Raw genomic sequence first — 20624 nt, forward strand, 5'->3', positions numbered from 1 at the left:
GGGAAAAAGGCTTTTTGTATGAACTCTTTTAAGTGGTTATTGTTGCTACTTAGGAAATCACTGATTCTCTAAGCCTCCTTGAAATTATCTAGAAAATTATCTTTGTTGCTGCAAAAAAAAATATTCATGGGGTCCCTGGGGAGCTCAGTGGGTTAAGCCTCTGCTCAGGTCTTGGGTCTCAGGGTCCTGGGATGCATCGGGCTCTCTGCTCACTGGGGAGCCTGCCCATCACCCTGCCTGCCTTTCTGCCTACTTGTGATAATAAATAAAATAAATAAACAAAATCTTTAAAAAAAACCTTCAACAATGGAGCTTCATATGAACACACATGAAATAAATATTAATATTAATGCAATAATTTAAAAAGCAGATAATTTTGAAAACAAAACAAAAAACCCCAAAACACTTCATAAACTTTTTACCAGTGAGTTTTAAGATGTATACGGATATAACCTCTAATTAAAATTTGAGACTATAAAGCTCTTCTTAGATCCTTAGTCTTAGGTGAGCGCTCTGCAGGGGCTACTCTCTCCAGCATGCTCAAGTCTCTCTTCTTTGACCATTTCTCCTCCCTCTCTTCCTCCTGCTGCTTACACAGATACCCTTACTGTCTTTTCTTTGGATCTGCAAATCTGATCTCAGGACAGATTGGGAAACATCCTCACAATGGTGTAAAGGGTTCATGAAACTTGAAAGGAGGTATCCCCCCTTATATTTTTTAAATTAGACATTATTTTTTTAGAGCAGTTTTATTTTTCTTATTTTTACTTATTATTTATTTTTTTTAACGATTTTGTTTATTTATTTGACAGAGATCACAACTAGGCAGAGAGGCAGGCAGAAAGAGAGAGAGGGAAGCAGGCTCCCCACTGAGCAGAGAGCCTGATGAGGGGCTTGATCCCAGGACGCTGAGATCATGACCTGAGCCGAAGGCAGAGGCTCAACCCAATGAGCCACCCAAGTGCCCCTTACTTATTATTTTTAAGTAGGTTCCAAGCCCAGTATGGAGCCCAATGCGGGGCTTGAACTCATGACCCTGAGATCAAGATCTGAGCTGAGATCCAGAGTCAGACACTTGACTGACTGAACCACCCAGGCACCCCTATTAGAGCAGTTTTAGGCTCACAGAAAAACTGAGTGGAAAGCAGAGTTTCCCCTTATGTCATACCTGCCTCTCCCCTCCCCCTTATGTCTTAACAGATATCAAATACTAAAACAACAGTAAGAATTCTTTATCTGGGGTCTAGGGAATCCAGAGATGGTCTTCATGGAGTCCTTGATCACCCAGATATTATAACCTGAATTTTGGTATATGGACATATATACATTTTTTAGGAAGCAAGTCTCATTGCATTCTGAAGCAGCTGGCATTCAAAAATGGTTAAGGCCTCTAAGCCAAAGAATGAAGTTCAATGTCCAGACATGAGGTAGAGAGACTAAAGAACTATTTTGGGGTCAGAAAGGCTTTACCAGCATCCTTAAAAGCACACCACACAGGTAGCTGCCAGAGCAAGTATCAATATGTACACCCAGACCTTGAACTTCAACAGGGGCTATAGAAATAGGTTAAAACAGGTTAAAGAAATTTCAACCCATGAAATGACTTTCAAAACATACAAGGACTTCTTTTTTTTTTGGTTTAACACACCTTTAAAGCCTCTATGACGAGGTCCCTTGCTTCAAGCTCTCCTTCAAGAATACTGAATAGTGTTAGGAGTTCAGGCTTGCTGAGTTTTTCCAGATTCATCCTGAAAGCCTAAAACAAAGACAATGATCAGACAATCTCCAGAAGACAGAGTGGGTTTGATATTACTAAAGAAAAAAATAAAGTGAGCCAGACAAGAAAAGAACAACAATTACAGTAAAAAATGGTTTAAGATGGCAAACAGTACAATTAAGTAGAAAAAATAAGAGCCTCTGATATTAATAATAAACTGAGCAGTAAGGGAAAATAAAATTCACCTTAATTACGGATTTCATCACTATTCAGAAAGATCAATTTTTCATCATTTTTCCTCCAGGCATATTTATGAACATCCTGGGAGGTCTCAGAAAGAATTAGTCATGAGTTTTGTTACTAGAAGCACAGGTAAAATTCTGTTACCATGAACACTATTTCACCAGAAAATCATGAGATCATGAAAGACTTCCCAGTTTTAGAGAACCAAATTCCTAAACTCTTTATAAAACATTCTGGCATCTCTCTGAAGTTGGATGAAACAAAACTTGGGCAAAGACAATGGCTGGTGGCAGTATGGGAGACAATTCTTTTCAAACCATCTGCTTTCACGTGATAGGTGTTCTCTCTGAAATAGAGTCTAAAAGGAAAAACACCTACCATGGTATTTACTATATTTCATATAGTAAAATAAGACTTCAATGTAGCCATGATACAAATATACTTACAAATAATTTCTTAAAATATATTCTCCTTATTAATAAACATCTTAACTGGACAGATTACTACAAACTGAATTTATCTGACTCAGCAAGTTCGCGTTTCCAAGAAGTCTTATATCTTCTGAAATATGTTAAATGGCAAACTGCATAGCACAGATTCAATCCTTCCTACAAGATTAATTTCTCAAAAATCACAAAGAGACAGAAGTTAGACTGCTACACAATTTTCCAAGGGTCTTCTGACCACTGGGTATGGTGAGATACATTTTGTAACTTCCGAGGCTGAGCAAATACTACTTTCCTTTTCCCTCTTTTTACTTCCAAATTGTCACTCTCATATAGTTTCCTTTAAAGTGAATTACAGCATGACTAGTTCACACATCCTCCAGTAATTCCCAACTCTTATGAGCACATGAAATTTTAGGAGGCAGACAAAAGAGTCATTGATTCCTTCCAGAGCTACCGCCTCTCAGTGAGGGAGAGCATGTAGGGAAGGCCTATTTCACTGTTGTTAGATTGTGTTCCAAGACATGCCGTACGAATCTTTTGCCACGTGGCAAAATATGTCCCATCTAACTTCAGTTTTAACTGCTAACTTTCTAACTACTGAGTTTTAGCAGCTGGTTAAGTGGTCCTCACTTTGAGATTAGAGAAGACCTCTCACATCAGGTATTTTAAAAATAACTAAAAAAACCTAATAAAGCACATAAACCTAATAATGCCACACACTTAATTTAAGATAGGATGCTGGAAAGAGTGTCTGGCTTTGCAGTCAGATAGATGCCAGGTCTGTATAACCTTAGCTGTGTGATTTGGGGCAAGTTTTCTGATTCTCGGTTTTCTTATCTGTGAAAGGGGGATGATGATATCAAACTCATAGGGTTGCTGTGAAGACTGGGTTAATAAATGTAAAACATCTCGCCAAATTCCCGATACAAGCTGAACAATGGTCTAATTATTAATAACTAGTATCCTCTCTCATTTTCCACAAGAATTCTAAGAAAGGCATTATCAAAATTGGGGGCAGCCAAGATCAGTGACCTCAGAAATACCTTCAAGCTGCCCTTTTGTGGTTTGGAAACACAAGTGGAGAGGGGTGATAGCATCCTGGAGTGAAGAACAGTGAGGAATTTAAGCCACCAGTTGAGTCACACTGGTTTCGTGGATGAAACCCTTCCCCCTCTTCCTGATGGTTTCATGGTTCAATCTCGCAGAGATTAAAAAGCACAGGAAAAATCCTGTCATTTTATGCCCATGCCCTTCCCTCCCAAGATATTAAGCAGAATAATAGGCACTTGGAAAAGTACTCTGTAAACACCAGCTACCCTGAGGAAATGAACAGGATGCAGAAACACCAAAATAATAATGGCACTGTTCACACATATTCTCCTTTTTTTCCTTCAGTATCTTTGTAGTCCTTCAAAACTCTTATTTAGAGATCTAAAACTGGGGCTGAAGGAAGCAGTGCCCGGTGAGGAAAGCTTAACAGACCGGGAGTGAGGTGTGCAGAATTTCAGTCTGGCTCTGCCACTGAGTAGCTCTATGGGCGCGGGGACAAAAGTTACCCAGTTGCTCTGGCTCGGAGTTTCCTCACAGGTAAAATCAGAAAGACTAGATCATCTCTAAAGTCCTTCTGGTTTCCATTCCAAACTTTCATGGGTAAAAATCCAGAACTAATTGTTAGAAAATCCAATGAAATAAAAATAAAGTGAATATACTAAACTAAAACAGACAGTACCTAAATCAAAGTCTTGGATCTGTTGTGATAAATATACGTCCTCATAAAAGAGGAAAATTGAAACAATCTTCAGAGTCACTTAACTATTCAGCCTAGGCAAGAAAAAATTCCAATCTTTGTCAATGGCATAAAGCACTATAATCTTGTTATCTGCATTTGTAAATCGCTTCACCATACAAATCTTAGTATCTGGAACAATCTGCTAATATGTACCCACTCGTCCAGCTGAGTGTCTACATAAGGTAAATACAATACAAATATGACATAGGAGGAAAAAAAGGGTCACAGCTCGTAACTGAAAAACCAATAGGTCTGTTTTCACATACTCTTATAACCTTTCTTTGGAAATACTAAAATTCAGCAGTTCTTTGCTGTTCTTTATATTTGAATCCAATCTTAAATTTGCAATAAATTTAATATAAATGAAAGACCATAAAACCACATCATGTTTTAGGAAAATAGTGATATTTCTGGGAGTGGGGGTAAAGGTGGGGGGTGGGGATGATACTGACCTGATAAGTGGCAGTCACACTTTCTGCCTCCAGGATAAATTCTTAAGGTCTTCTTCAGTTAAACTTTGGGAAAATTGGCAAATATATTTAAAATGCCATCAGCATGGTGGAAGAGTGTCCGATGCTACAAAATAATAAGAAATTTATTTCTATGTTACTATACCATAAATGATTGGATAAACCCTATGAATGTCAGCTATGATTACAACTGATAAGGCCTGACAGGTGTGGGTTGATACAGACAAGAAAGAAAACAGCCACTTTTTCAAGTAGAAGCTGAGTAATAAAATAAAAATACCATGCACCTGACTTCCTTTTTGCAATTATAGTTAGGGAAGGTGAGGGCTTTCAAAACCTTTTTTACTTTAAGATGTGCACTGCCATTTCAAGGACTAACTTAGGAATGTCCTAGAAGAGAAATGACTTTGTCTCCCTGAATTGACAAAAGCCTATTTGCTTAAATCACCATGACTGATGCACAATACACTTGGATGGAAAAATTACATAATTAAAACCGAACTTTTTGAACTGCTAAATTTTGTAAGGTACACCTTTTATACCCTCACCTTCTGCCAGGCAATGCACAGACAAATCAACCTGTCACCATCTGGACTTTGTCTGTAAGGCTAATTCCTCATCCTAACTCCTACTTTTCCCCATTTTTTCCCAAATACTAAGTGTTGAATTACATGCAAATTCTGCGTTTATATTTTCCTAACAGTATATCAGACCCTGCAAACTTTTAAAAAAATGACTGACTTTAAATTTTATGAGGAAACACAACTTTTGTCCTGTACTTTAAGGCACCAACTCTTAAACTTGACTCCCGTTCTTGTCTAATATATAAATGATGTGGCCCGAGATATTTGGAAAAAGGCTGTTGCTAATTCCATATTAATTGTCAGAAATAAGAGTGCCAGATTTTTGGCGTGTCATAGTCTACAGACTCATTCTCTACTTGCTTTCTGAATGAGCTGTTACTTGTCACTGTCATGATCCATTAAGTAACTCTGAAAGACAAGATCATTTCAACCAGATGCTCAGTTCATTCCTTCCATTTGAAAGTCTCCAAGACACAACTTTCCTTAGAGTTTAGAGGCATGCCTGTACAAGGCATGCCTCAGTCTATAAATCTGAAATAAAAACCACTCGTAGACAAGTTGTCTGAATACATTATCATACACTGCGGCACAGCTAACTGTAGCTATAGTAAGCTATATAGCTTTCTCAATTAAAAAATAAATGTATATAAGAAAAGAGACAGGGCGCCTGGGTGGCTCAGTGGGTTAAGCCTCTGCCTTCAGCTCAGGTTATGATCTCAGGGTCCTGGGATTGAGCCCCGCATTGGGCTCTCTGCTTAGCAGGGAAGGAGCCTGCTTCCCTTCCTCTCTGCCTGCCTCTCTGCCTAATTGTGATCTCTCTTTCTTTGTGTCAAATAAATAAAATCTTAAAAAATATATACAAATTATACATATTTTGCTACCTGGGGAAAAATAAACCTATTTATGGGATAGGTATGAAACTTATTTTTAGGTTATCAATAAAAAATTTTAAACATCAGTTTGCCCAGCACACCATTTGGTCTATTCACAGGCTACTTTCCATGAAGCCAGGACCAACAGTCAGGAGTGTGTGAGTCTTCCACACAAGCTTTTATGTGCCAACAGTCGCAAGAGTGGAGGCTACCAAGAAGGGTGCCCTCACCCCTCCTTGACCCTCCTCAGTGGCAGTGCTGATTTTGCCATGGAGGGATGTTGCTGTGGCTCGGGTTCTGTTCATTTTCCCTTCTCTGGATAATACCCAAGCTCCATTCGTTCTGGTTCTGGTTGCTCCTTTTCATTCTTGACGAAGCCCCAGGTTTTGCTCTAGAAATCTGAATTCCACAGGAGAGCAGGAGTTGCTGCCTTTTTTAACCACAGGGACACTGGTTGGCAGAAAAAGAAACACCCTAGGTTTCTATAGCTATGTAAGCAGGAGGGCAGGGCAGGGTGGAGTACAAATGTGTTTGTATATCAAGTATCTGGGTGTGTGTATGTCTTTATGTGGAACAGTAGGCTTGATTTCTAAATAGTGGGTAGTATGGGGCATGAAAGGGGGAAAGCACATTTTTGGTAAGTCTTAGGTACTTCTGGAAATAGAAACACCTTAAAAAAATCTACACAGATCTGAGGTTTTTTTTTTCTTTTTTTCTTTTTTAAGTCAACTTGGCTAGTATAAAAAACAAATCAGTTGTTTTGCCCAGAAAATCACACTTGCAAACTGCATAAAAATCACTTCTTTAATATATACTGAGACATCAGATTTAAAAAAACATACTTGGGCTGCAACTGACTGGGATTCAGGCCATTTAGTAAGTTTTTAGTATTAGCAGTAAGACAGAAAGCAAATTTGTTCCAACTATGTGAGGATTTTCACATACATATCAGCTAAGGCAACATATAGGAGGCCAATTAATTCTTAAAATTCAGAGTCAACACTGACATACAAAATGGGTGTTTTTGAGAGCTTTCCACTAGATAATGCACTTCTTTAAAAACCCAGAATATATGAAACTTAAAAAATAAAATAAACATGTCACATTTATAAATACTAAATCTAAATATGGACAAAAATGCACTGCTAGGGGCGCCTGGGTGGCTCAGTGGTTAAGCCGCTGCCTTCGGCTCAGGTCATGATCTCAGGGTCCTGGGATCGAGTCCCGCATCGGGCTCTCTGCTCGGCAGGGAGCCTGCTTCCTCCTCTCTCTCTCTCTCTGCCTGCCTCTCTGCCTACTTGTGATTTCTCTCTGTCAAATAAATAAATAAAATCTTTAAAAAAAAAAATGCACTGCTATTTTTAAAAATGTATCCAAAGCAATCTACTATCTGGTGGAAGGTGTTGACACATTACCTTGACTATCTCAAAAAGATTTGTTTCCCCACCCTCTGGCACTTCTAGTTTTTTGGAAGGGTTATTTACGCATTTGGGGTAAAAGAGTGGCAACATTCCAAACTATATTTCTCATTCCACTTTTGGCATTTTAGGATTAGTCTAGGGAAGACAAACATGTCAAAATACTACCAGAAAATAATTTTCTGACCAAGAAAACAGATCTTTTGTACGTTTACTAAAGAGAGTTGTTTTTGCTATTATTATTTACAAAGGCTCTAAAACCAAGGTATAAAAACAAATATCATTTTATTGAATTCTACAATACTAAGCAATATAAGCTTTACCACAGATGACAAATCAATCTTTCAGTTGAAGATAAAAGATATTACTGGACTATTTGGATCCTTATGTGTCTATGTGTTATAATAAATGTTTGGACTAGGGGTGTCTGGGTGGCTCAGTCAGTTAAGTTCCAACTCTTGATTTTTGTGCAACTCATGATCTCAAGGTTGTGGAATCAAGCCCTGCATTGGGCTCCACGCTGAGGGTGAGCCTGTTTAAGATTCCCCCTTTCCCTCAGCTCCCACCCCCTCCTTACTCTCTCCCAGGAAAAAACAACAAAAACAACAACAAAAAAAACCTGTTTGGGCTAAATTGGATGCCTGCCCCCATTCAGATATTCAAGTCTTGATCCCCAACACCTCAGAATATAATGCATTTGGAGACAGGGTCTTTAAAGAGGGAATTAAGTTAAAATGCGGTTATTAGGGTAGGCCCTAATCTACTATGGCTGGTAGCCTTATAAGAGGGGAAACCTGGATACAAACAAGGGACAGGGAAAGACCATGTGAAGACACAGGGGGAAGAGGGTCATCTAGAAGTCAAAGAGAGAAGCCTCAGAAGAAACCAATCTTGCTGACACATTTCCAATTTCTAGCCTACAGGATTTCGAGAAAATAAATTTCTGTTGTTTAAGCCATCCGGCCTGCCTTGTTATGGCAGTCTAAGCAAATGAATACAACATGTTAACCATTTACTACTTTACAGACTCTTAAGAGCAACTAGATCTGAGCCTTCCCATTACCAGGAGAGTGCTGTAACACTTCTCAGAATGCCTTGCTTTGTCTTATTGCTATCAGTTTGTTTTTTCAAGCCACACTATATATAGTATTATATAAAACAAAATGGTCTCAAAACTGTTTTGAAAATTATAAATTTCACGACCCTGAAATGTAGTATGAATAATACACTTAGAAAGAAATTGCAACAGTGCTAAGGGATCGAGATGCTTGTGTATCGATAGTCAATACAGACTTTGAAGTAGGCCTCAAGAAACCAGTTCTGTAATAAAGCTAATTAACGTCGACATTTAAAACACTTTTAGTACTCTATTCAAACATACTCTATTCACAGTAGATTCTAGGATGCCAAATTTTCTGGATTTATGCTTAGTGCAGAAATGAATAATGATATAATTGAGCCTATCAACGTTAATCACCACCACCTCAGAGTTGTATAGCAGAGTTTTCCAAGAAGAATTCAAGCAGGAATAGTTATAACAAAAAAGACATTTATCGAGCTAAATAAAAACAAAACAAAAAAGATAAACATTAATGTGTTCCAGGCAGTGTTCCAAGTACCTGCCAAGAATTAATTCAATCCCCACAACAACCTTAGATGACAGATACTACAACCACCATCACATCCCCATCTTACAGACTAGAAAAGTGAGTTACAGAGGCTAAATAACTTGCTCGAAGTTTCCGATACAGTATGCAGCAGAAATGGGATTTGAGCCTAAGTAATTTGATTCCAGTGGCTTCCTTAACAACCACTGCGACTTGGTAACCATCGTTCACATGTGATCTTCTCATTTTACCAGTTTTATGAGCTGTACGGTAGAAAAACCTCTCTAAAACGTGATCCACAAATCTGGAAGGGACCTCAGCGATAATCTCATTTGGCACTCTTCATTTTACAGATGAAAACTGAGACCAGGATTGTTCAGTGAATTCCTGAAGATTACAGTTAAATAGTAAACTAGTTCTAACACCTATGTCTTCTATAGATCCAGTCTAATCCACTTTCTGGGACACCATGATGGATATGAGATTTTTGTTTTGTTTCGCTCTGTTTGAAGACTCCTGCATCTCTGGTATATCTCTTTCTGTGTGTGAATATCCATCTCCTTCTCTCTCTATGTGTGTATGTGTATATGTCTGTTTCTCTCATTGTTTCTCTTATTTGTTGCCAATAAGATTTATAGGAGTATTGAGGAAAACAAGGAAGTGGCCTCATGCCCATAAACAAATATTCAAACATCTCTCCCCCAAAATGAGGACATTTAGCACAACGCTATTAAAAACAGGTCTGTCTACCTGGGTATCTGTTTACACCCTTTCAAGTATTCTCATCTGAGACAAGACCAAACCAGAAGAACTACATTAGTGAAGCTACTGGAATGTGTGTTAATGAAAATGAATAATAGATTTTACATTAATATTTTTCATTAAAAATGTCTTTTAGCATTAGAAAAATACCAGAAGTATGAACCATTAAGTATATGCCGGTTGACTTTATTTAGCTTAAATGAAATTACAACAAGATTCATTGACATATACATCTGCCTGTATCATCTATCTGTCTATCATTCCCCTAAACTTCTGTATATCTGAAATAATGCCACCAGGAGTTGTAAAATACTACAACAAAGAAAAAAAATAACATATAGATTGATTTTCTTTCCAGTAAAATGATTCATGGGCCATAATTCTAGGAACAGCCTGAAATACAAAAACCCTTCAAATGTCAATGTAGAAGGAAGTTGTTGACTCCATCAGGATTCCAAACTGGGAAGAAACAGAACATACACACAAGCCATAAAATAGTCAAGGTATCTGTATTGTAGCTATGCTCATAACCGGACTCTCCTAGAACTGCAAAAAATTCCACAATAAATATTATAACTGTGTGTGTTTTAACTTTTAAATTTTGTCTTCCTTTTTAAATGAATTTTTTTTTTTTAGAGAGAGCGTGAGAGCGAGCATGACTACACAGAAGTAGGGGGAGGCAGGACGGGGCAGGGAGAGGGAGAGAGAGAATCAATGTGGGGCCCAACTCGAGGTTAGATCTCAGGACCCTGAGATCATGACCTGAGCTGAAATCAAGAATCGGAAGCTTAACCGATGAAGCCACCTAGCCACCCCTTAATTGTTATATTCTAAATCAGATCATGGATTTAAAAAATTAAAGTTTAACAACTTGCTACCAGCTGAAAATTACCGACGATGGACCTAGCAATTATTTTTGCTCCAAGGTTCCTCAGGGACAGTAATGCTCTTGAGAGGTGGTATGTTGCAGCAAAAAGCTGTGTGGGCTTTGGAGTAGGACAGACCTAGGTTTGCATATTGGCTCTGCTACTTCATCATTCCTCTATCCACTTAACCTCTGAGTTTTCAGTTCTTCATTTATAAAATGGGCTAATACCAACTACTTTAACAGGATATCGACCAGTTAAAATGAGTGGCTGGTCAGTTCTCATCCCTGGAGCACATACGTGGCTTCATTAGCAAAGATAATGAAGTTTTACTTTTCCTATGAGTTGCCATTTTCTATTATTCATGTGTCTAATCTAGAAATCAAAACAAGTTTACTCCTTCTGACTTAGTGGGTTGACGGTCACAGCTCAGGAATATGCACAGCATTTGTTCAGGCCAATGGTTATCTCCATACTTGGGAAAAGAAAAGGACATCCTTCTGCTTACACTAGCTTTTTGTGACTTTAGGACACAGGTGAAAAGCATGACTTCATTTCCACAGAATTTTTTACAGCTTTTAATCAAGTCACAATTTTCTTTTTCGAGTCACAATTTTAACTTAATGCTTGAGAAATTGATTTTCTAAAAATAACATGGCTATTTTTTACATTATGTTAAATGCATAGTGGATATGTATCTATATTTATAACCCAGGAGCAATTACGACCTTCTGTTTTATCAGTTCTTCTGTTTTCATATCTGTCTTCTAAGACCTCTCTCCTTGACAAACTCAAGTTGATTAAACTTAGCACCTAGCAGTGTGGTTCAAAGGGGTTTTTTAAAATATGCTGGTTGGAAAGAAATGTACAGCCCTGAATTACAGCCAGCAAGACTGGGCTTTAGCTCTTCTAGGAAATGATAAGCCACTAAACATTTTTCATCAGGTAAACTTCACAACAGAAGCATACTTTTAGGAAGGGAAAGAGCTGATTTGACTAAAAAACTGGAAGCAGAAAAAGTAGTTAAGAGAAAACTTCGGGGCGCCTGGGTGGCTCAGTGAGTTAAGCCGCTGCCTTTGGCTCAGGTCATGATCTCAGGGTCCTGGGATCGAGCCCCACATCGGGCTCTCTGCTCAGCAGGGAGCCTGCTTCCCTCTCTCTCTCTTTCTCTGCCTGCCTCTCTGCCTACTTGTGATCTCTGTCTGTCAAATAAATAAATAAAATCTTTTAAAATAAAAAAAAAATGAAAAAACTTCAACAGTGCAGGTATGAGGCAGACATGTGTGAAGTAGGATAGCAGCAGTTAGGATGGAGGAGAAATGATGGATGCAGGAGACTTCGTGCGGCATTTACAGTAACTTGGTACTGGTTCCATTCCATGACACAGGAAGCAAAATTATCGCAGATCGGCTGAACTTTTAGACTGATTGACTAGAATGATGACGCCATTAACAGAAACGGGGATGTTAGAAAAGGAACTGGTTTTAGGGGAAAATGGTCACTGATGTGAGACATGCTGAATGAGAAGTCCTCAGACTCCCAAGAAGAACGAAATGTGTTAAGAGTCAGTTAGTGTAGGGAAGACTAACGGTTTCGAAGTGGAGAAGTCTTCATGGGTAGAGCCTTTAAGAAAATTCCTCCTGTGCCTTCAATTTAAGAACAAGAGGCAATAGGAAGGAGCTGATACATGGGATGAGACCTGATCATTTTTGTATCCTCAACTATTAAAGCACTTAAGAACCAGATTTGTTCTGTCCTTATTCCTGAACCACCTGCTACAACAGAAAGGTCTGGCCGGCAGAAACTGAGAGATGGGGCACCCCTTCCCCCACACCTCCCCAAAGCAAAGTTAGTGCTTCTCTCTTTTTCTTGTAACCTACCAGTCACTTACCCATTGTTCTTTTCTCTTTTGTAACTTACAGTTCTTACTTCTTGTTAAATCAATTCCTCCCTGCTTGCTTCTCCCTGCCGTACTTCTTCCCTGGCTCTCACCAGTCTAGGATGGCATACCTACAGCACTCTTCAGCCTTGCCCTGGCTAGCAGCTGTGTACAAAGGACCCAAGCAGATGCTCTTAAGGCTCAAGGTCAGAAGTTTTTTTGGTCTGTAAACCCCATCATCCTATGCTCTCCTATTTTCTTTTCTAGTTTTTATTGAACTCAGTAACAATTAAGGATAACATCCTTTGTGGCTCCACAAGTCAGAAAGGCTTCATTTAGCAGCAAAGGATACACTTAGATGGGAAACTCTGGCTTTGGACCTGAAATACAGAGTTTAGAATTACTTGGCAGGGAGGAACCATATTACTGCATTCTTTACTTCAATGCCTGCTTGTAGTCCTGTTTTCCTCAACCCACACACCCCTGTCCTCAACTCCCCTCACCTCCACTCTTAATTCCTGTCTATGGTTTCTTCTCACCTGTTCCCATCATCGCTCCTTACTTTGGGGGCAGTTGGGGGAGCTGTCTTCAAAAGGCAGAAACCACTTTTGATCAAAATTACCACTGAAAATCCTTTAATCTAACAGAAGGTGCAACCCTGTACTGTCATCCCCATGTCCATAAAACCAATTATAGGACACTGAGGATGGAGGTACTTAAGATGGTAAAGTTTGGAGTGTAGCAACTGACAAGTTAGAGAAGATACCAGATGGTTGAATCCTTTGCCTTTCTTTATCTCAGGCCGAAAAATTCAAGAAAGATAATTTGCATGACAAAATTATGAAATACACACTCTATGAGGCGGACATACATACTCCCCTAAAAATCCTTGTATCCTTGTATCAGATGTCTGAGATCATGATGTATAGAAGCTTTGTTTCCTCAACTTAGGAATCTTAGCTATATACTAAAATATTTAAAAGCAACCAAATGATAACTAAAGTCATATACCGATTCTTTTCTTTTGTTAAAATGCCAAAGGAGTGGGCGCCTGGGTGGCTCAGTGGGTTGGGCCGCTGCCTTCGGCTCAGGTCGTGATCTCGGGGTCCTGGGATCAAGGCCCGCGTCGGGCTCTCTGCTCAGCGGGGAGCCTGCTTCCCTCTCTCTCTCTCTCTGCCTGCCTCTCTGTCTACTTGTGATCTCTCTCTGTCAAGTAAATAAATAAAATCTTTAAAAAAAAAAATGCCAAAGGAGTAAAAGAATATTTAATACTAAATTCTGTAATTCACATGCAAAGTGCTAGTAAGGACAGCAATAATACCTATCAATACTGTATGCTTCCTACATGCCAGGGACCTCGCTCTGTGATTTATGTATACATTAGTTCATGTAAACCTTAAAAAAAAAAAAAAAAACAACAACTCTAAAAATTACTTCTATGTCATAGCTGAGGAAAATGGGATGTGGTGAGATAGAAAACTGCCTTTGCCTGGGGCACACTTTGTAAAAGAGCAGCAGAGCTGGGATTTGAACCCAGGTTTGCCTTTAGAGTTTCTGCTGTCACCTCCCACACTCTATAGCTTCAAAACAAATAAGCCATTTTGTCATTGAAATGCTTTGAACTGCAACTTACAAGATGTGATTTTTAGTTATTAGCAGCAAACATGTAGGAAATAAGAAAAAATGGGCCTTCAGAAACAGGCTGACAAGTCATTCCTGGGGTCAACCACCAGAGACTGGACACATTTCCTCTAGAAATAAATCTCTGCTTCTCATATCATGCCACCAGATGCCAGTACAATGGCAACCCCTCGAAACATGGGTCTCCTACATTCAAAAAAGCCAAGAATTCCAATCCTGTTCTGCAAATAAACTGGTAGCATTGCAAATCTGATTCTGCCAAGACACATCCATTATAGACCCGAGTGCACTGGGCCCACTGTATCAGTCCACATGATTACATTCAGAGACCCAATTCTATTTGTGTCCCTGTTCATGTATTTAGTGCTAGTTCAGAAAAGCACAAAATCAACTAAAAATCCACTTGAAAAAAATCCCAAAGTAGATGAGTAATTTGTCCAAATCAAACACTCGGAAACCATTCTTAAAAACCAGCAATCAGTTCCTAGTGTGCTCTCCTAAATTCACCTCACTCAGGTCAGAGCCTCAGAGAAATAAAATTCCAAAATGACTAGCAGTGATTACATTAGTAAGTCTGTTTCAGATTTCATTACAGCAAAATTATGTATATATAAACAGCAGATATTTTCTTATAGGAAATTCAGTATTTTAGAGTCACTTAAGATACTGGAGTTTCCTAAGACATCAGGTAGGGAAAATAATGTTAAATCACAGCAAAAAGAAACGGATTATATTAAGTTGTGTCATATCCTACCAGCAATTTATCTTTCTAGTTTACCCTAAGGTGACAGCTTCAAACAAAGTTCAACATACAAATACACCTGTCCCAGAGACTGGGAAACACACAATGATTAAAAAAGAATTACTACTGGGATGCCTGGGTGGCTCAGTTGGTTAAGCGGCTGCCTTTGGCTCAGGTCATGATCCCAGCATCCTGGGATCGATTCCCACATTGGGCTCCTTGCTCAGCAGGGAGTCTGCTTCTCCCTCTGCCTCTGCCTGCCACTCTGCCTGTGCTCACTCTCTCTGGCAAATACATAAATAAAATCTTAAAAAAAAAGAATTACTACTACCTGCTCTCAACGAATTTATAATTAAGTCACATAGAGTAGATACATACATAAAATCCTCTGCAATTACAATGCTTTTCCTCATCTAATATGACCAAACAGTTGTTGAAAAAGTCAGACCAAAGATTTCCAAGACCCAAACGTGTATCAGGCAGGTCCTGCTTGTTGTGCCAAATAATCAGAGAGCATTATTTGCTTTTTCCTCTCTGCTCATTAAGGCTCTGGCAATCATCAATGCTTTGGTTCTTAGTCTCTTACCTCAGTTTATTTTCTGTTCTCTGCTCATGTAATAAGATATATCTTTTTGGGATTTCCTGTTCTGCTTTTAGTTTTTTTTCTGCTGCTTTTGCCGGGGGCCCCATGTCTTACCCTCTCCTATCACAGTAAGTTTTGTGTTTGCTGGGGAGACCTACCACACGGTTCTTTCTTTGTGCTTTTTTATTGGAGGTCTGGAAACAATCACTGAACAGCTCTGTGAGCACTAAGAGTGGTTCTGAAAACTTCAAAGCTAACTATTCAAAAATAATAAACTTCAGGAAGTCTACCTTCAGAAAGTCTAATCAGGAAGGTAAGAGACAGCCATTACAACTGCCCACCATGATTTCAACTCTTTGCAATTCACGGCATAAGCCTGGCTACAGATAATAGTAGTAAGATAAACTTGAAAGCAAAAGAAACGATGTTAAAAAGTATGGCAAATTTTAATACATGGAAGTGCTACCTATTGATGATTACTGGGGATTCAATATCATTAACAATAGGCCAAAATCATCAGCATTTTGCACCTGCTGAAATAAAGGTCAACTTGGCAAAGCCTTTATGAGCACAATATAGAGACACTTCTTGGTGGCTACAGGTCCATGAATAGCTGGAGCTGACCCTGCTTTTTATTTGTCCTTATCTCTGAGATTTAAGCCTGGCTCTTACTTCTCTCATCCCTTAAATTTTGGCAGGTAATACCACTGTTACAAAACCAGTCAATAACATCATGTGTGTTTCAGTTTCCTCTGGAAGGAAAAACCTCCGCCATAAAAAAGGGGCTACACAGTAACCAAAGGCCACAGAGGGGATTAATGATAAACCTAGATGGTTGAACCTGAATTTTCTTCAAACACTTCCTGCCTTTTGTTTCAACAGAACTATACCTTCAAGGTTAACTGCAGTCTCCCTGAGCAACGGACCAGCCCACCCTAGACTGGGAGATACTCAGTCCTAATCTAATGCTCTTTATATACTTATCTACACGGTTTTATTTGAAAACATGCTATTATTCACTAGCAGTCCAACAATACACACTGCATTCTACCCACGTAAGGCCAACTCTGCAGATGACCAACACACCCACCTATCTGTGAAACAGAAAAGGATGGTTTTTCATCAAGTTCCCAAGGCAGAAATAGGGTAGAAAGCCAACATGAACGCAACTCAAACCTGAAAAAGCCTTAGAAGTTAGGTCCTCCCTCAAGGAGCAGAGATTAGAGGGACCGCACAAAGGGTGAAGGGGGAGCGGGGAGTTAGTATTTCTCGTTCCTCCAGAGTCTAAAATAGTCCCGAAGCAGGTGAGCTCTGGGCCCGCGCCACCTTACCCCTCCCCCGCCCAAGGGAACAGAGGATCCGAGGGGCTTCAAGAGGAAGCCCGAGTATCAGAGCGTGGGGGATGGGAAGAACTGAAGTGGGGGAAGGCCGCTTCTTCTGTGGAGCTGGCTGTCTAAATAGGGTCTTGATTTCTGCCTCACCCATCTTTTTTGGAAAATACTGATTTTTATCTTACGGGTGAAACTAGCGCTGGTCCCACTCTGGCGAGCAGGGACAAGTGTAGGGAGGGATGTCTGGGTTCCCGGGGGTACCGTATGGGGGTGGGGGGCGGCAGCCTAGAGAATGAGAACCTGCGCGCCCTCCCCAAGGTTGAGGCGCCGGGCGAGGGGGACCCTTAAACGAGGGGTGTCAGAGGGAAGCCCCTTATACGGAGCTGGGATTGACCGGGGACAATAAGTAGTTGCGAGGACCCTCGGAGGATGAGGAGCCGCCTCCTCGGGGAATACCGGGAGGCGGAGGAGACGGCCCCGCCCCCTCAGGGGATGGGCGCAAGTGGCAGTTGGGACGGCGGTGGGAGGACACCGGTGGTCCTACCCTTGCTTTTCTCTCGAGAACCCGGCCCCCCAGCCACCGTCGAGCCCCAAGCCCTGGCGGCTCCTACCTTTTCCCGGCGCTCCAGTCTCTGCTCTCCGCCGCCTCCGCCACCCGCTCCCATCCAAGCCTCCTGAGGCCCCGCCCCTCAACCGCCAGACGGTCGCAATGGCATTCACCAGGGCCAATCGCCACCTCGCTTCCTCAGCACCGGCACCAATCCGCGCCTGCTGGAGGAGGGGCTTCTCCAAAGTCATTTAGGCTCCTCCCGGGGCCCCAAGATCCCTTTTGTTTGGGGAGAGCCGGGCTGGGATTGAGCTCGCGTCACTTCCTGGAGGAAGCGCGCTCCTCCGGCCGGGGCTCCGGGGTGGGCTCGCGCCCCTCCCGGCTCGGCTTCTGCAACTTTCCACCTTATGCGGTTTCTGGGCAGCACGGTGCCGAGTGTTTCTTGCTTTATCCTCCTAGTCTGGGAGGCTTAGGAATGGCGGGCTTTGGGAGCTCAGGTTGATTGGGCACATTAACGTTTCATTCTATCCAAAATGTTAATAAATGAAATGCCCTTTGGCGTCTGCTTTAGAATTAGTTGTCGCAAACCTGGTAACGTGTCTTTCCTGCTGTGTCTTTCTCTTGGACCAGCTTGTGGGTGTGGTGCTAGAAGCAAGAGCGCAAACACGATAAACCCGGAGACCCCCCCACCTCCCCGCCCCACCCCGGCCTTCTCGTTTCCCATTACATTTGGAAGGGAAGTACTAGCACTGGAGCTCCTGGCGCGGGGACACCGGGTAGCACCAGGGAGGGCAAAACCCAGTCCCACCTGCCTTCCAGGCAAAAGTCGAGTGATTGCAAATTAGTCTGTCAATATGCGTGTCCGATGAGGGGATATTTTTTGTGTTCTTGGCCCTATTGTGGGGCAACGGCGTTTGCAGTAAAGCTGGAACAAAGGGCAATGTAGAAGATGCAAGAAATGTCTGTCCCTTCTTGTGAACACAGGAATGCAGATCTTGCTGTTAGCAGCAAACCTTCCCAGGACCATCCCTATCCCAGGATACGGATGCATCCCTATCAGAGGTTAAGGTTTCTGGGTTCCTTCCCCATAGACTGCTCTCCAGGTCACCAGATTTATTTAGCTGGTTAAAATAATAGCCCGGGCACCTGGGTGGCTCAGTGGGTTAAAACCTCTGCCTTTGGCTTGGGTCATGATCTCAGGGTCCTGGGATCCAGCCCACATCAGGCTCTCTGCTCAGCAGAGAAGCTCAGCCTGCTTCTCCCTCTCTCTGCTTGCCTCTCTGCCTACTTGTGATCTCTGTCTGTAAATAAATAAATAAATAATAACCACATTATTTTTAAATACAACATAGTAAATACTTATGATACAATTAAAATTTATAATAGCTAAGTAATGTATTGTTTTTAATATATTATTCTTAATCATAACAATTATTATTGAGCAAGATAGTACTAGGGGCATAGTATTGATCTAGGAAGATATTTCATCACTGTGGCGGACACTTTCATATGCTATCTTACTTAATTTCCGCTATTATATGATAAATCTGTCCTAACTTGTAATAGAGACATCATCCTGCCCATTTTACAGATGAGAAGATAGCAGTGAAAAGAACTCAAATAACTATGGGCACAGAGCTAGTAAATAATAAAGAAAGAACTTCCAATGAGGTTGTATGACTCTAAACCTGTGCCATATTCTGCTTAACGCACACAGACTCTCAAAAGGAGGAGGGTCCACAGAAGGGGCCTGGGAGAGTATATACAAAACCAGAATCAGAGCCAGAAAAAGGCTCCATGCCTCCCTTCGAGGCTTGAGAGAGTCATCCCTATTTAAGGACAGCAAGACTGTACTGAGAAGCTCAGCAGCAGGCCAAGTGCTTTTGAAGTAATGACATAGGAAATTCAGAACTGAAAGGGATCATGCCCTGTGTTCAGGAGAGCAGACAATCCGAAAGGCACGATGATGGCCAGACACATAGTAGGTGTTCAGTGAACACTGACCTGTCTTGAAAGAGAATGTCTGAAATGGTTAAAAACATAGAGTGGGGGTGCTGGAATAGGCCCACAAATGTGAAAAATCCCATTTCCTCCTCCTCCCTTTCACCCTGCCTCTGCATTTGCAATGAGGGAAGTGCCTCATTGCCCGACAATGAGGCAGATGTGGGAGAACAGGCTATTTTCTGCTAGCTTCTGAGTCACCCTAAGAGTTGTCCTAGTGAATCAGCTCCTCCCTCCTTCCCCTCCTTTCCTTTGTAGCTGCTAACCCACCACCACCCATTCTCCTCCCAGCCTGGTTTACTTCCTTGATGGTAATCAGCAGCTCTCCTGACTTCCTGGCTCCCTCTGCCCATTCCTGAGTGAGTGTGGGAGGATCTCCAAGAATGACATCATCCCTGTCTGGGAGGAATCAGAGTCCTCAGGGTGCTCACATTGCTTTCCTTTTAATTTATCACCTCTGGAGGTAGTGAACAGGCAGGCTTTGTAAAGCCCATGGTGACCTTTAGGCTGCAGTGTGAGACGGTTCTGAAGTTTAGTGATTCTTCTATATGAAAAGCATGTAAATAAATTTAGAGTCTAGTACAAAGGTATGCAGAGGTAGAGAGTGGGCTCATAATAATATCTTAAGTTTGTATTACATTTGTATATCTATAGCTTTATCAACTTGCCAGTAAATGTTGTGTTTCAGGCAGCTACTGTGTTTCAGGCAACAACTTCATAAGAAGTGGTCACAATTATAGCTTGTGTCGATTTTTCTCCAAATACGTAAACTTCCTAGGTAGGTGTTCCACAAATGTTTATTTGCTGGTCTGGGGAGTTAATGATGGAGTAGACTAGAAGTGGAAAAAAAAAAAAAAAAAAAAAAAAAGAGCTCTGTTGGAGTTCTCCCTCTCCCCAAGCTATAAGAGTTTCCCAGGGCTGCTGGAAATTACCACAAACTGGATGGCTTAAAACAACAGAAACTTACTCACTTCCAGTCTGGAGTCTAGAAGTCTGAAATCCAGGTGTTGGCAGGTTGGCTCCTTGAGGGAGGGAGCCCCGAGCAAGGATCCATTCCTTGCTTCTCTCCTTGCTTCTGGTGGCTTGGACCATCCTTGGCTTTCCTTGGCTGGTAGCTAAATCA

General features: G+C 41.1%; 1 protein-coding gene across 3 annotated transcripts in view; it reads right to left on the minus strand.

Annotated features, from left to right (window-relative positions):
• The window catches only part of CTTNBP2NL (CTTNBP2 N-terminal like), a 51098-nt gene extending 33339 nt beyond the window's left edge, over window positions 1-17759 (minus strand). The window contains exons 1-3 of one of the 3 annotated variants that reach the window (XM_082685074.1): window positions 17565-17759; window positions 4651-4774; window positions 1649-1756 (exon numbers count right to left, since the gene is read on the minus strand). In XM_082685074.1, the coding sequence (XP_082541200.1) occupies window positions 1649-1747 (99 nt within the window). In that variant the 5' untranslated portion in view covers window positions 1748-1756; window positions 4651-4774; window positions 17565-17759. Of the gene's footprint in view, window positions 1-1648; window positions 1757-4650; window positions 4775-12668; window positions 13032-17564 lie in introns of those variants that run through there. The other 2 variants (XM_082685075.1, XM_082685073.1) reach the window with 2 other exon arrangements.
• Between the last annotated feature and the right edge of the window lie 2865 nt (window positions 17760-20624).

The sequence above is a fragment of the Mustela nivalis genome, assembly GCF_964662115.1.
Source record: "Mustela nivalis genome assembly, chromosome: 10".
Classification (NCBI taxonomy): domain Eukaryota; kingdom Metazoa; phylum Chordata; class Mammalia; order Carnivora; family Mustelidae; genus Mustela; species Mustela nivalis.